General features: G+C 35.7%; 1 protein-coding gene across 1 annotated transcript; it reads left to right on the plus strand.

Annotated features, from left to right (window-relative positions):
• Positions 1-4457: 4457 nt before the first annotated feature.
• On the plus strand, positions 4458-14420 carry LOC138313873 (uncharacterized; the record flags this gene model as incomplete). Its single annotated transcript, XM_069254131.1, has 7 exons — positions 4458-4847; positions 5687-5784; positions 8595-8724; positions 9810-9895; positions 11119-11308; positions 12084-12238; positions 13944-14420. Coding segments are annotated over exons 3-7 (984 nt in total), but the record flags the coding sequence as incomplete, so codon positions are not given.
• Between the last annotated feature and the right edge of the window lie 905 nt (positions 14421-15325).

Raw genomic sequence — 15325 nt, forward strand, 5'->3', positions numbered from 1 at the left:
CAGTTATTATAAAATAAGTCTCGGCGTTTATCTAATATTTGTTTATAGGTTTTGGCACTATAACAACACATATCACTATTTTGGAGAATAAAAGATAATTTTTCTGTATCACAAAGTGTTGCAAAATCAGAATTTATGCTACAAGCCTTTAAAGTGTTAGTGTAATGCAAAATGATATTGAAATGAAGTAAGTAAAATAATCTGAAAATGAAGATGTCGAAAACCGCATGAAAATCGGTCCACTGGGGCCGATGATATGGCCTGTCGATCAACGCTGTTTGCACCTGCCGGTAAAAACCAATCAGCGTGTGGCAATTACAAATATGTGTGTAGTAGTACTCTAAAAATCAGTACTTCATTCCATATAAGATATAGTGCCACGGATTTTTTTCGGGACGCAATTAAATATTTTTTGTAATTTCAACTTGAAGTAAAATTAGAAGCTTTATCACCCTTACCGCCAATAAAAAGGTTTCAGCTTCTAATTTTACTTTTAGTTAAAACTATGAAAAATAATTAATCGCATTCCGGAAAAAGTCGGTGGCACTATATGCTATATGGAATGAAGTACTGATTGCTCATGCACCAAAGGCAAGATAAATTGTTTGATATATTTTTTTGTGTTAATTAGGACATAATACACACGATTTAACGCCAATTATTGTTCTAGTGATGAATATCATTTATGCTCTGTCGGCGGTGGAGCATCTTTAAATAATAGTTATTTTGACTGAAATATCTCACTGACCAAAATATTACCCTTGCTTTCTATATGTATATAGAAAAATAACAAAACAAAAGTCCTTTCTATCATCACATGCGTCTTTTGTGGAATGGGTACATTTGTCCGCTAAACCTGCCTATATTATTAGGTTTTTTGCCTAATATATAGACTGTATATCAGGCAAAAAAACCTTACTAATATTGGCAAATTTAGCGCTGTATGGATACATATACATGTACAACATATATAACTGGATAAAAATAAAAAAAGGCTCGATCAAGTTCTAAATTTGCACAAATGAATGATCATGAAACTTAAAAACATTCGATACTAGTGTGATCAAATTCAAACTACTATTAATTAAAAACCTATTATTGTTTTAAAATAATTGAGATATAAGTCTGTGTGATTTTTGTTTTAAATCTAGAGGCCACCTTCTTTATTTACACGAATAATCTTTAATATAAAGCTTTTAAAAGACCGTGCCTCGATGATAGACATTGGTCTGTATTTCTGTGTCAAACGTACATCATATACATTCGCATATCTTTGTAATTCAACCTAATTTAGACTGCCTTTTTCATTCAATGTTGTACTGTTTGAAAACAGTACGGCTGTTTTCTTTCCTTCATTGTTTGGAAATTGAGTACAAATTAATATAACTGTTTAAGTTTGATTGTTATATTTTGTATCAACATACATTGTTATGATACCACTTGATGTTTTAATGAACATTCGTGACTTTAAAGTGAACAGTCGGGCAAGGATGGCTAAAGTCGGTAAAAATGGTGTGAATGTATCCAGTATAATTTCTTATGAAATGGAAAAATAAAATCTCTCGTCAAAATCTGTCTGCGTACGAAGAAATTATTTTAAAGTATGGAAATTCTAAAACGTCCTCCCGGCTCACTATGTCCGTGGTTACATTTCCACGCAGCCTCGCTTTCAATGCTTTCAACTTTTCTTTACTTTAATGGTCAGAACTGGGAAACTAAGCAGAACTTGACCGTCGTATTAATATGTGAGAACTTTTGGAAGGCCAATGAACGCATTTAGACTGGTTTTCTTTGCCCGACTATTCACTTTAATTTTTTGTAAAATGCCGCGTCATTTTATTATACTAATAAAACATTATTCATGACTTTATATTGATGTTAATCTGATTGTGTTAAGAATAATTGTTTAACAAAAAATTACATTATCTTGCCTCCTGTTCCAGTCCTTCGTGTAGGAGTAGTTGTTCGATTCGAAAGATCCTCGGATCACAGCAAGCTGCTTGGCTAATCACAGGGGTCATGCTGAGGTGACCCCAAACTTAGAGTTTACGTATCGTACCGCATCGTAGTGGATCGGAATTCCAAGTAGAATTTTAACAAGAATGCATCTTACTGAATTGAATGTATCGAGAACACACATAAACGCCATACTGTGATCCCAGTACCCATTCGGTATATAAAAAGACGATAGATCTATCACAAAATGAGCATTACGCTGATTCAGTCCAAAAGGTGCCATGTTATTTCTTTGAAAGATTGGCGATTGGAAAATATATCACGTAAATATGGTATACATAAAGGCGTTTCACAGAAATCGATGTACATATTCAATATTATATTGCCACAGAGAGAATGTTTCTTTTCAGAACAAAAGAGTGAAATTTATGATTTTAAATGCATTTTCACAAATCTGTATGATTTGCCCCAAATACAGCGATTGGACATTTTCTCTCAGTCTTTGTTTTATGTTCAGTGTCCCTAAAAGTACCCAATAGGGACATTTAGATGATTGAAATGCCTTCCTATATGTCATATTTGCATTGTATAATTTACAACCGCCATTTGCACGACAAGGTAAAAAAAGGACTCGATGTGTATGCTTTTGTTGAGTCGATTCTTGTCAAATAAAAGCTTTAATGACATGATATTTGGTAACAGAAATATGTGCTGATCCCTATAGGCCTGTTTTTCTGAAATGTGCATTTTTGCATATTTTACCAACGCTTTCAAGCAGCTACACAACATTTAATTAATCAACAGCCTTATGTTAGTCCCGATGCAATACACACTTTTTATTAACTAAGTTAGGTTCAAATACATATTACAGGAGGAGAGTCTTGTTAGATTTGAAAATAAGCGAATAAAACAGACGAACAATTAAACATTTATTAACGAAATATGAAAACTTACAGTAAAGTAAACGAGACAATGATCAACTCCCTCACTCATTCTCCCGACACACCCAACCAAATGACTACATAATTAGTATAATAATTTCTCTACATTTTAAGACCATGCACCTTCACAGGATAGCAACGTATAGACATCAGGTGAGAGAGTGGCAGCACGACTGGTGCCGGTATCCACTCTCTACCTGTACACATTGAAATGAAGAGTTTTAGGTGCAGTCACGTTATCGTTTCTGGGCACGCGTACCTATGGTGGCTGATTACGGCCATCTCGTGTTGTTGTGTTGTCGCCTTGTCGTGTTGTCGCCTTGTCGAGTTGTCGCGGTCTCAAACTGCGACAACCCGAGATTTAACAGTTAAAATGTCGACTTGTCGCGTTTTCGAACCGCGACAAGTCGACAAGTCGACAAGACGACAAGTCGACATTTCAAACACGCTAATTAGCGCGTACAGAATATCGTGTTGTCGCGGTAAAATGTCGACTTGTCGTGTTGTCGAGTTGTCGTGTTGTCGACTTGTCGTGTTGTCGAGTTGTCGACTTGTCGCCTTCCTGTTACTCATGCGCAAATCATTTGAAATAGCCACTATCTTTGAATATAGAAAACTGAAGTCAGTGCTTGTACCATAGACCATATTGGTGGCATATTTCTGCCATCGAGTTACCGACTTACGACTTAATGATGTCGACATAATTAAGGCATTAAGTCGACATCATATCGGAAGATGTCGACATAAACAGAAGAATATGTCGACTTACCACATGAACCTGCCCACATAATGATTCCAAGATAATTATGTAGAAAGTCGGTAACTCGGCGATTAATCGTGTTTATGCTCGGGTGTGACACCGACTTGTCAGTTATTGATGTCGACATCTAAACTAAAAGATGTCGACATCTGGTCATGAAAGTGGAATTCAAAGGCCATCCTTTCATAGGGCACTGTGTATATGAAGCAAGGCGCCATACAGCAGAGTTCGACGTTGATTTTGTTAATTCAGAAAAGTTTTTATATATTTGATTACAAAATTAAAAATTGTGATCCTGCATATCCCGGCCATGCAGCTGTAGCCTGCGTGTACGCACACATTGTAGCTGTTAGTCCGAGCTGAGGAAGTTAGAGTGCAAAAGGACTCTGCTTTGTACAACGAATTTCCATCCTCTTGGCCATAATCATTTATCAATATATGTAACCGTGGGTTGAAAATTCGTTTAAAAGCTGTGTGTGTGCTTTGTGGATTAGCATTCGTACTAAGTCCATGTGGTACATACCGTACTATACTATATTACAAATTATTTTTTCAAGATTTCATTTTTTGAATCACGAAAAATACCAGTTACGTAATTTAAAAGCCAAAAAGGTCACAGTACAGATACGCAATACCCATTTGGAAACCAGCTTTACTTGTTAGCTTGCCCTGTCCATATATATACATTAATATTTACATCCCTCGATACACTTATATAAAGGCACAACGAATTTTTGTTACGGTCTTAATGGCCAGATTCAACCTTTGGGCTAAAAATTCTCCCGCGGGCCGCGGTTTTAGCTCCAAACTCGGGATATATCTGCATCCTATGGTGGCATATTTCTGCCATCGTGTTATTTTAGGTCGAGTTAACGTAACGCGACTTGTCGAGATAGAATATGTCGACAAGTCGTCTTACAAGAAGGTTTGCCGCGATAGCTATGTTGACAAGTCGACTTTTAAGACGACTTGTCGAGTTATCTATCTCGGCAAGTCGTGTTAGCTTATCACTACAGACAAATTAAAAATATCACGGATCTCGACCTGAATTCTCTTTTCGCCCATATATGTCATCTAGATAGTTTAGCCGAGTTGAGTTATAAATAGACACGGACTTCTCGGAACTCCTCGGGTTTTATATTTACACGCTTCATACCGGCGGCAACGTAGTCAGGTAGTGCAGCAAACACGTAAGTCGCTGAATCGCTGTGGTCGGATCGCTGTAAGCTAGTTCTAGCTTGTGAAGATCCATCGTGGTCATTTAATTACTGGTTACAGTTTCAACTGTCACTTCACTTCCGGTTGCGCATAGCATTAAAAACTGTACAGCCTATTTACACAAGTACTGGTAGCATTTAGCAAACACGTAAGTACAAATTAAGATGATTTCACCATTAAATAGAAGATGTAATCAGATTCATTGATTATCACTTGATCCTCTCTTAGATTTAATATCATTATTTGTCCAATATTGAGATCTGATAATATTTTTATTTACACGACTAGTACAGTTGTATTTTTATTTTTATATCGAGAAATAAACGGAGCACGTGAATGCATAACCTTAAGCTTAACGTTATACATTGGCTATAATACCTGTATTAGCCTATTGTAGGCACTAATTACCAACGCGTAGACGCAGGAGAAAACGCAACCATGCTAATTCATTTGATCTAAATTTCATACGGAATTACAAAATGTAGTATGTAGACTTTTTATTATACTATCCAGAAATATTCTGTTAACCCTAGACCTACCAGTAGTCATGAATGTGTGCATATTCTACTGTGCATCCAGATTTCCGAATGTCTGGAGCTGCTGACGAATACTTCATGATGTGTTTTTTTTTTTTTTTTTTTTTTTTGTTTATGCGAAAATAATAGTTTCATGAGATGCAAACAATTATTTTTCCCCAAATCCCTAGCTATTGTTCCTCCACGACTACTGGTAGGATCCCAGTATATGTTTATTGCACATGAACAACATAGCTGATCTGAATTTCTTTTTTTCTTTTACGACTTTACTGTAGCATTATGTCATCAACAAAGTCATTCAAAGTATGGAACAATACGAAGGAAAGAGGAAAACTAATAAGTGCTAACAAACTGGATGAGATGATGATGAAAAGTAAGTTAAACAAGTAATTTAGTATTAAATATTAAAAAAAAAGAACTAGACTATCCTATACTATATACCTCGTATGTAATTTAAAATTTTTATAATACATTGTAAAATAAGCCTTCTCAAGGATTTATAAGTGAGAAGGATTCGTGTCTGTCTCTTTACACTACGCAAACACCACGCGAGACGCCTATGAACCGTGAATAAAAACCATTTTTCTCAACAAATACTTGTCTTATCGAGTCAAACGAAACACCAGTGTAAAGTTAATTAAATTTTACAATGTTTAGTACTTGCTTTAAGGACGGAAGTTTTAGAAGAAATGTCTTAAATTTTCATTAAAAAAATACGACAGCTCTTGAAATGACAGCACGCTTCAGACGGTAACCCTTGCACCCGGTAACCCTTGCACCCGCAAGTTACATCAAAGGCTGCACCGATGGATATAGAAAAAAATCAGTCGTCGCCCAATGTCACGGTCAGTGCACAAATACAAAAGCTCTTCCAATGTAGTGGTCCAAAACCCCGAGTGACAAATCCTTCTCACTTATAAATCCTTAGCCTACTATACAATATACTGATCAGTATTGTGTAAACAGGGGTGTAAAGTGCAAAACGAAACAAAATCAATTTTTTAATTAAATAATTAGTATGACAAGAAGAATACATAGTACATATGTAGTTATTTATATAGGTATTGTTTCATGGTATACTGGTACACTTTTACATGGATGTTAACTCATCTTACAGGTACAGTGTTACACAGGCAACATTTCCTAACCAGAATTTCAAGTCAAGAAATTTCAGGTCAAATTTCATGTAAAATTGTTGTCAATTTCAGGTTAGGAAATTTTGCTTTGTATATACATGTAGCTGTATGTCAACCCAGTTAGGTGTATATATATATATAGCTGTCAACCCAGCCATTATACAGGCACAGTGTTATATACATGTGGCTGTCAACCCAGTCATTATACAGGCACAGTGTTATATACATGTGGCTGTCAACCCAGTCATTATACAAGTACAGTGTTATATACATGTGGCTGTCAACCCAGTCATTATACAGGCACAGTGTTATATACATGTGGCTGTCAACCCAGTCATTATACAAGTACAGTGTTATATATATACATGTGGCTGTCAACCCAGCCATTTTACAGGCACAGTGTTATATACATGTGGCTGTCAACCCAACCATTATACAGGCACAGTGTTATATACATGTGGCTGTCAACCCAGTCATTATACAGATACAGTGTTTATAAACATGTGGCTGTCAACCCAGTCATTATACAGGTACAGTGTCATATACATGTGTCTGTCAACCCAGTCATTATACAGGTACAGTGTCATATGCATGTGGCTGTCAACCCAGCCATTATACAGGTAGAGTATATATATATATATATATACATGTATATAAATATATAACACTTAGGTATCCTGTATGACAGATGGGCGTTTATGTAGTTAAAACCATTGTTCTCTGTAGACAGCATATAAACTATACCTATATTGACTTTTAGGTAATTTTCTTGTTTGACTTGGTTTCGTTTTGTTCTATTTTGTTTCCTTTGATTTCTTTTCGTTTCACACTTTACAGGAACCAAAGTAAAGGTAGTTCAATTCAATTTTTAGGTCACCTGAGACGAAGTCTCAGTGACCTACATATATGTACCTATTCTAATCGCCTTTTGTCTGTCGTCGTGGGGCCTGAGAGTTGGTGCCAAATGGGGTCAAATAGGCTAAAACTTCAAAAATCTTCTCTGAAATTCCAGAAATGGTAAAATGAAATACTCTTCATAGATTGAAAGGTCTTAAGATCTTTTAAAAAATTGTGAGTTATTTGACCCTGGGGTCTCAAGTTTCCCGCTTTGGGAGGGGGTCAAGTTTACTATAGTTTATATAGGAAAAAACACATTTATGAGCATTATGTGCTCAATTTTCATAGGAAATGAGTCAAACTTTGTTAGAATTATCAGCCTGAGGTAGTATTTTAAAATCATATCCATTTTGGTCCTGGCCGACCCCCAGGGGCAGAGGGACGGGGCTAAAAGGGGTCAAAATGACTAACATTTTAAAAATCTTTTTCTGAATTCACAAATTTGATGGAACCAGATACTCTTAATAGGTTAAAAGGTCGGAACCAGATACTGAACCAGATACTCTTCATAGGTTAAAAGGTCTTAAGGCCCTTTACAAAAAATTGTGAATTTCGTAGCCCTGGGATCTCAGATTTTCTCCTGGGGAGGGGATCAAATTTAGTATGTTTTATATAGGATAAACTTTTTATGAGCATTATTTGCTCAATTTTCATAGGAAATGAGTCAAACTTGGTTAGAATTATTACCCTGAGATATAGCATTTTAACATATCCATATATGTCCTTGTTGACCCCCAGGGACCAGTGGGGCAGGGCCAAACGCGGTCAAAATGACTAAGAATTAAAAAAAATCTTCTTTTGAATTCATAGATTTAATGGAACCAAATACTCTTCATAGATTAAAAAGTCAAATTTATAAAACCACTGACTGACTTCAAGGTCCTGATTGGCCAATATATAGTGTTTTTGTGTCTTTGTTTCATTCTGAATCCGAACTCAGGTGACCGCCCATGGGCCTCTTGTTTGATAAAACCCACATACATGTAAGAGGAATGAGTTAGTCTAGGGCTTATAGTACATAATATGTAGTTGCATGAGTACCAACACTGTAATTACTATAATTAAATTTATTTATGAGTACATATTATTATAATCATTAATGCATGTGTATTTTTAAAATATCAATCTTCTATATGGTTCTTTACTGTAGTTAGGACCAAGTTTGAAATTATGGACAATCAAAGCATGACAGTGGTCCTCAGTGATGGATGTGAAATTGATGACACAGTTGCATTATTTAGTAAATAATGAAAGCTTGAACTTGCCGTCCTCAACAAATGGTGAGATATTTTGAGTTTCACTAAAGCAACCATTATAAGTTGTCACAGAATAATCAATTTGAGCATGAACTAATACAAATAGACTATACATAAAAATATTTAAAGATTGTATTTTGGGACCATTCAGTCAACAAGATCTATGATAGGCAGCCATCTTGGATTTTGATAGTCAAAGTTTTTTACCGCTATTTCTGAACAAATCTGTCTCAAATTTCATAGACTGTATCAATTGGTCCCCAAGCTTTAAGGGCCTTAAGTGTGCAGATTGCGCAACTTAGTTTTTCAACTATCAAAATTCAAGATGGCCGACAGACAGCCATCTTGAATTTTGATAGTTGAAATTCGTTACCGCTATTTTCAGAAAGTACTGAAGGGATCTGTCAGGCAGCCATCATGGATTTTGATAACATTTGAAGTATGTTACTGCTATTTCTCAGAAAGGATATAGCTGCAATTTTATATGCAGGCTCCCCATGGATCCTATTTGTACATATTGTATTTTGGGAATGATTGTGGATTCAAGACCTCTCTGGGATCTCTTGTTTGATGCATATCTAGTGATGATCAATATAACTTTTAAAGCATGCACTGTTAGCATATGTGGTAGTTAAAAGAAATAATAAAACAATCATTCCATTTATTAACCTATTACAATAATTGAATTCAGACTAAGTCTTTGGTTAAAATTATTTTCTTGGGTCAATGATTATCAATTTGTTAAGGTCCAAATGATGTTATACCCTCTAGTAGAAAACCTCCTATGCCCTTAATGTCATTATTTTAGATCCATCAAGGCAATATAACACTATATGGACTGAATCAAAGTCCATATTCTTTATATTGGATATGTGATTTTGCCAAAAGGAGTATCTGATTAGCATGTTAATTTACAAGAAGAACAATGACCAAAGCAAGCCTGCATCCTGAAGAACTCAACATTTGGGCATTGATTGAGTTCACAAATGGAATATTGACTCTGTGTTATTATTATTCTATGAGAATAGTAGAAAATCAGCATATTTCTAATATTATCCAAAAGCTATCATTGCATAATACCTTTTATATAAATGTTCCTTATTTTTCAGCTACCTGTACCAGTCCATCTTCAAATGAAAATCTATTGGATTTAGTTAAGAAGATTCGAAACAAAAGGACGAGCCTGAATACGCAGGTAGTTAGATGTCAGATAGTTTGAAAATCACAATAAATCATTCTATTAAATCAGTTATAAAATTGTTATTAGTTCTACTGCTTCTTCACGTGGATTATAATGATCAAATGCTATTTTCACTTGCTTACTTTGACATAAAACTGTCCAGTAATGTCTAATGTGGTAAAAAATATATTATTTTAGTCAAAATCTGATCATTTCTTTCAAAATAATCATTATATACATGTATAATATTCAGAGTTTATATGACAATTTTGATAACACGCCCTTTATCAGGTCAAGACCATGATCCGCAGGCCCAAGGGCTGATATCAGGTCAAGATCTGATAAAGGTGCAATAACAAAATTGTCATATCACAACCATTTTATCACACAATTATGTCATGGTGCGGCTTTCGTCGTCAGTCCGTCCGTCAACATTTCCTTTAAATCATTACTAGTCATACTTATTTATGATAGAGTTTTACAAGGCTTTTAACCAAATTTGGTCAGAAACATCCTTGGGGGAAGGGAATCCGAGTTCGTATAAATTTTGGCTCTGACCCCTGAGGGGCAGGAGGGGTGGGCCCAATAGGGAAAACAGAGATAAACTCTTTTAAATCGCTAATAGTCATAAAGTTCTGCATGAATTGTAACCAAATTTGGCCAGAAACATCCTTGGGGGAAGGGGAATAGAGTTTGTATAATGTTTGGCTGTGATCCCCCGGGAGCAGGTGGGGTGGGTCCCAATAGGGAAATAGAGGTAAATCCTTTAAATCGCTATTAGTCTTAAAGTTATGCATGGAATTATGAACCAAAAACCAGGTGAGCAATACAGGCCCTCTGGGCCTGACTTGTTGAGCATTATTTGCTCAATTTTCATAGGAATTGATTCAAACATGGTTATAATCATAACCCAGAGATAGCATTTTAATATACCATTAATATCCTTATTTGTCTTGTCTGACACCAAGGGGCCTAAGGGATGGGGCTAGACGGGGTCAAAATGACTGAAATTTTGAAAATCTTCTTTAAATTTGCATTATTGCATATATGTGAAAGAAAAAAAAATACAATTTGTGGCCATTTTGGCACTATATAAAAAGATTTGCTCACATATAGTCCTAACCAACTTCAAGAGCCGGATGGGTGCAAGGGTCCAATATAGCGTTTACACTTTCTTAAATTCTGTAACCGAACTCAGGTGACTGTTAAGGCCTATGAGTCTCTTGTTTTATTTACAGAGTAGAACCACTATTTCACAAGCAAAAGAGAGAACGTGTAAGATAAACATTGGATGGATGGCATTTCATAACAATAGATACACCCAAGTTCGGGCAATGTCAGGAGGTGGGACCAGAACAGTAGATTTCCCCCTCACTGCTGATTACAACAGCATAATGGAAAAAGCTAAAGAATTGTTTTTTCCAAATGGTAAGATCAAAATATCTAGGTAAATGGATTTTTTTAGTTGAAGTTTGGTTTCACGGTGACAAACTGAAAAAGGATTGATTTGAATGAAATGTTATGTAACGTTAGTTATGAAATATATGGTACATATAATACACAGTGGAATTGAGTTTTGGGAAGATAGGTAACTAAGCTTTTTCACTTGTTAAAAAACAAACTTATTGATAAATGAATTGTTATTGGATTGCGAGTAACCTGTCTTTGATATGCCTCTTTATTTAACCAATTATACAACGGAGTGAAGTAAATGTACTCCTATAGAAGGTGAAATTATTTCAATAAGATTTGCTAGCATAGATATCCACACATCAAAAATGTGTGTTTGTTATATATGGGAAGAGTTAACTGTTATGTTCCTTGTTTGGGCTGTAGTCCTCTACCAAAATTCCTGTTACATCATACATGTAGATCTGTATGAAATATCACATTTCGAGATATTAAACTACTAAATTATTTAGGTTTATGCTTCTTTACGCAATACTTCTTGATTGATGTTCTCTTCACAGCTTTCAGCACGAAGGATTTGGGGTTGTATTGCTGTGCAACTGATAAGTCAAGGTTAAGGTTACTGTAAATCTGTAAAGCTTTTTGGGTTCAGCAAGGCATTGGGCCAGGTATTGTTTATGATGTGATTATTGAATAATCAACACAAGAATTTTCCATCTATATATAAGCTATAAATAAGATTCCATCAATATATATTTATTGTTTGGCTATAAAAAATTCTTCTGCTTTATAGGTACTTCCAAGAAAGGCACGTGGGGGAGTTTTTCCCATTGCTTGGGTGATTTTAAACAAAACCTGATACCTTCAGCCATGTTTCTACTAAAGGACTACGTAAGGCTGAATTGTCTAACAACCAAGCCAAGACTCTACCTTATGTCAAAGCCAAAGGTGAGTTTGTAACTGTTAATTATGAAATCTTTTTTTGGTTCACAAGTAAATTCATGCATTTCAAATGTCTAAAACAAATTCACATGACTCAGTGAAAATCGTCATATGCGCCATCCGTCGTCTGTAAACTTATGAAGTAAGACCAGTGGGATTAAGCTGAAATTCACTTAAAATGAACCTGACATTATCCCAACCAAGTCATGTGTATTTGTTATTTTTAGGTTAGTAAGAAATCCAAGATGGCCACCACAGCTGCCATCTTAAAAACACATTTTGAACTTCTTCTCAAGTTTTGCAAATGCAATTTGGCTGAAAGTTGCCTGAAATGATTCTGACATGATCTTGACCAAGCGTTGTTATTTTTCGAGTTGCCCAGTAAGAAATTCAAGATGGCCACCACAGCTGCCATCTTGAAAACACATTTTGAACATCTTCTAAAGTTACACATTTGCGATATAGCTGAAACTTGCCAGAAAATATCTGACATGGTCATGACCAAGTGTTGCTACTTACCTGGTCAATCTGAAAACCAAAATGGCCACTATGACCGCCATATTGAAAACACATTTTGAACTTCATAAGTTATACCAGTGCAATTTAGCTGAAACTTACCTGAAATTATCCTGACTTGGTCCTGAAGAAGTGCTATATTTTTGGTTGATCTGAAATCCAAGATGTGGGCAACCTTCAATCCTTTCTGATAAATAGATGTAACAAACTTTAAATATTAAAAGGCAAGATGGCTGCCATCTTGAAAATACATTTTGGACTACTTCTCAAATCCAAGATGGGAGCCAAAGTCCGCATCTTGAAAAACTGCATTTAATTCTTTTTCTATTCAACTGATGCCATTCCTTCTATTCGTAAACAATTATGTTGATGCCAATTCTCAGAAAATGCTAAAGGGAACTAACTTCATGTATACGTTCCCCTGGGTATTTCGTGGTGCATATTGTATTTTGGGACTGATTTGAGTGGGATATCCAACATACATTCATTCATTTAGGATTTTGATAGTTGAAGAGTACTGCTATTGCTCAGAAATTGTCAAAGGGATCTGTCTTAAGACAAGATTGCTGACATACATTATTGTATGACCATCTTGGATTTTGACAGTGAAGGGAAAGAAGGAAATGAAGAGAAGTTCCCTCTTTGCTTTGACCAACATAGATAATTTGATGGTGGGTGCCAAGATCCCTCTGTGATATCTTGATTTTACTGCTCTTGCCCAAAAATTGCAAATAGATATTTCTCAAACATTCTCAAATATCATCTTGGTCATCAAAGGTTTGCAAAGTGCTTTTTATGAATGATCAGGAAACAATATGGCTGATAAACCAGCAGGGATTTCTCTGACGCAAGTTGTCTGCGTCTTTGATGTTTAAAATAACAAGCAACAATTAGCATTTTGATATAATTCAAAAGAAGTCTTTGGCATTTCTGATATATCAGTAAACCATAAGGTTCTTTCAAAAACTAAGTCATGAATAATCTACAAAAGGCAACTTATGCAACTTTGTTTCAAATCATAATTATGGATGTAAATAAGTTCTTAATATTGATGATATTTCGTATTACCTGGTGCAGGTGAGCAATACAACCCCTATGGGATTCTTGTTATATACATGTAATCACAACATAACATACTGGATAGATTCATTGAGATGATAATTTCTTTAGATTTGGACTCTTTTGTTTCTTTCAGGAGGAGGAGGAGGACTGGGAGCTCCCAGACCTAGACCTTAATGTCCCAAGTCCCAATGTAAGCTTGATAAGTGTACCATCATCACCTGAACTACCAGATTTGTTACATGTAAACATGGATGATCTAGAGATTCCTGTGGATGTATGGGATATTAATGTCAATGCTGGTATAGCTGTCACTAATGCTACAAATGCTACTGTTGGTACAAATGCTACAAACGCTACTGCTGGTACAGATGCTACAAATGCTACTACTGGTACAGATGCTACAAACGCTACTGCTGGTACAGATGCTACAAACGCTACTGCTGGTACAGATGCTACAAACGCTACTGCTGGTACAGATGCTACAAATGCTACTACTGGTACAGATGCTACAAACGCTACTGCTGGTACAGATGCTACAAACGCTACTGCTGGTACAGATGCTACAAACCGGCTACTGCTGGTACAGATGCTACAAACGCTACTGGCTGGTACAGATGCTACAAACGCTACTGCTGGTACAGATGCTAAAAACGCTACTGCTGGTACAGATGCTACTGCTGGCGAAATGGATGTCACTGTTTGTGATACAGATCATTCCTATGTTTCACCACATAGTTCACCAGTGGTAATTATAAGTTTATATTATTAGTCTGTCACACTATGTCTGCTTTTGATAGCACATGTAATTACGAGTAATTTTCACCTTAAAACTATATTATTATGGTGATAATACATAGTACCCAAATATGCAATTTTGGGTCACCTGAAACAAAGTCTCAAGTAACCTATTCTGATTGCCTTTTGTCCGTCGTCGTGCGATTTGTCTCGTGCGTCGGTAAACAATTTACATTTTTTACTTCTCAAAAACCTCTGAAGAAAATTCAATGAAATTTTGCACAAATCTTCTTAGGCATAAGGCCAATCAAAATTAAGAATTATGTGTGCCCTACGCCCCAGGGGGTTGCGGGAGGGGCAAAAAAGGATATAATTAACTGAAATTATTTGTTTATTCACAGATGTGCTAGAATCAAATACTCTTTATAGATAGAGGTGTTTTAAGGCCCTTTACCAAAATGGTGAATTTCATAGCCCTGGGGTATCAGATTTTTCACTGGGGAGGGGGTCAAATTTACTCTTGTTCATATCGTATTGAGCATTTTTGAGCATTATTTATTCAATTTCCATACAAAATGATTCAAACTTAATTAAAATTATTTGCTAGAGATGGCATTTTAAAATCATAGTAAAAATGTCCAGGCCGGACCCATGGGTCTGAGGGGCAGGGTCAAAAGGGGCCAAAATGACAAAATGTTCAAACAATCTTTGGAATCAAATACTCTATGCAGCTTAGCATTATTTGCTCAATTTCCATAGGAAATGAATCAAACTAGGTTA

This window comes from Argopecten irradians, unplaced genomic scaffold (genome assembly GCF_041381155.1).
Source record: "Argopecten irradians isolate NY unplaced genomic scaffold, Ai_NY scaffold_1011, whole genome shotgun sequence".
Taxonomy (NCBI): Eukaryota; Metazoa; Mollusca; class Bivalvia; order Pectinida; family Pectinidae; genus Argopecten; species Argopecten irradians.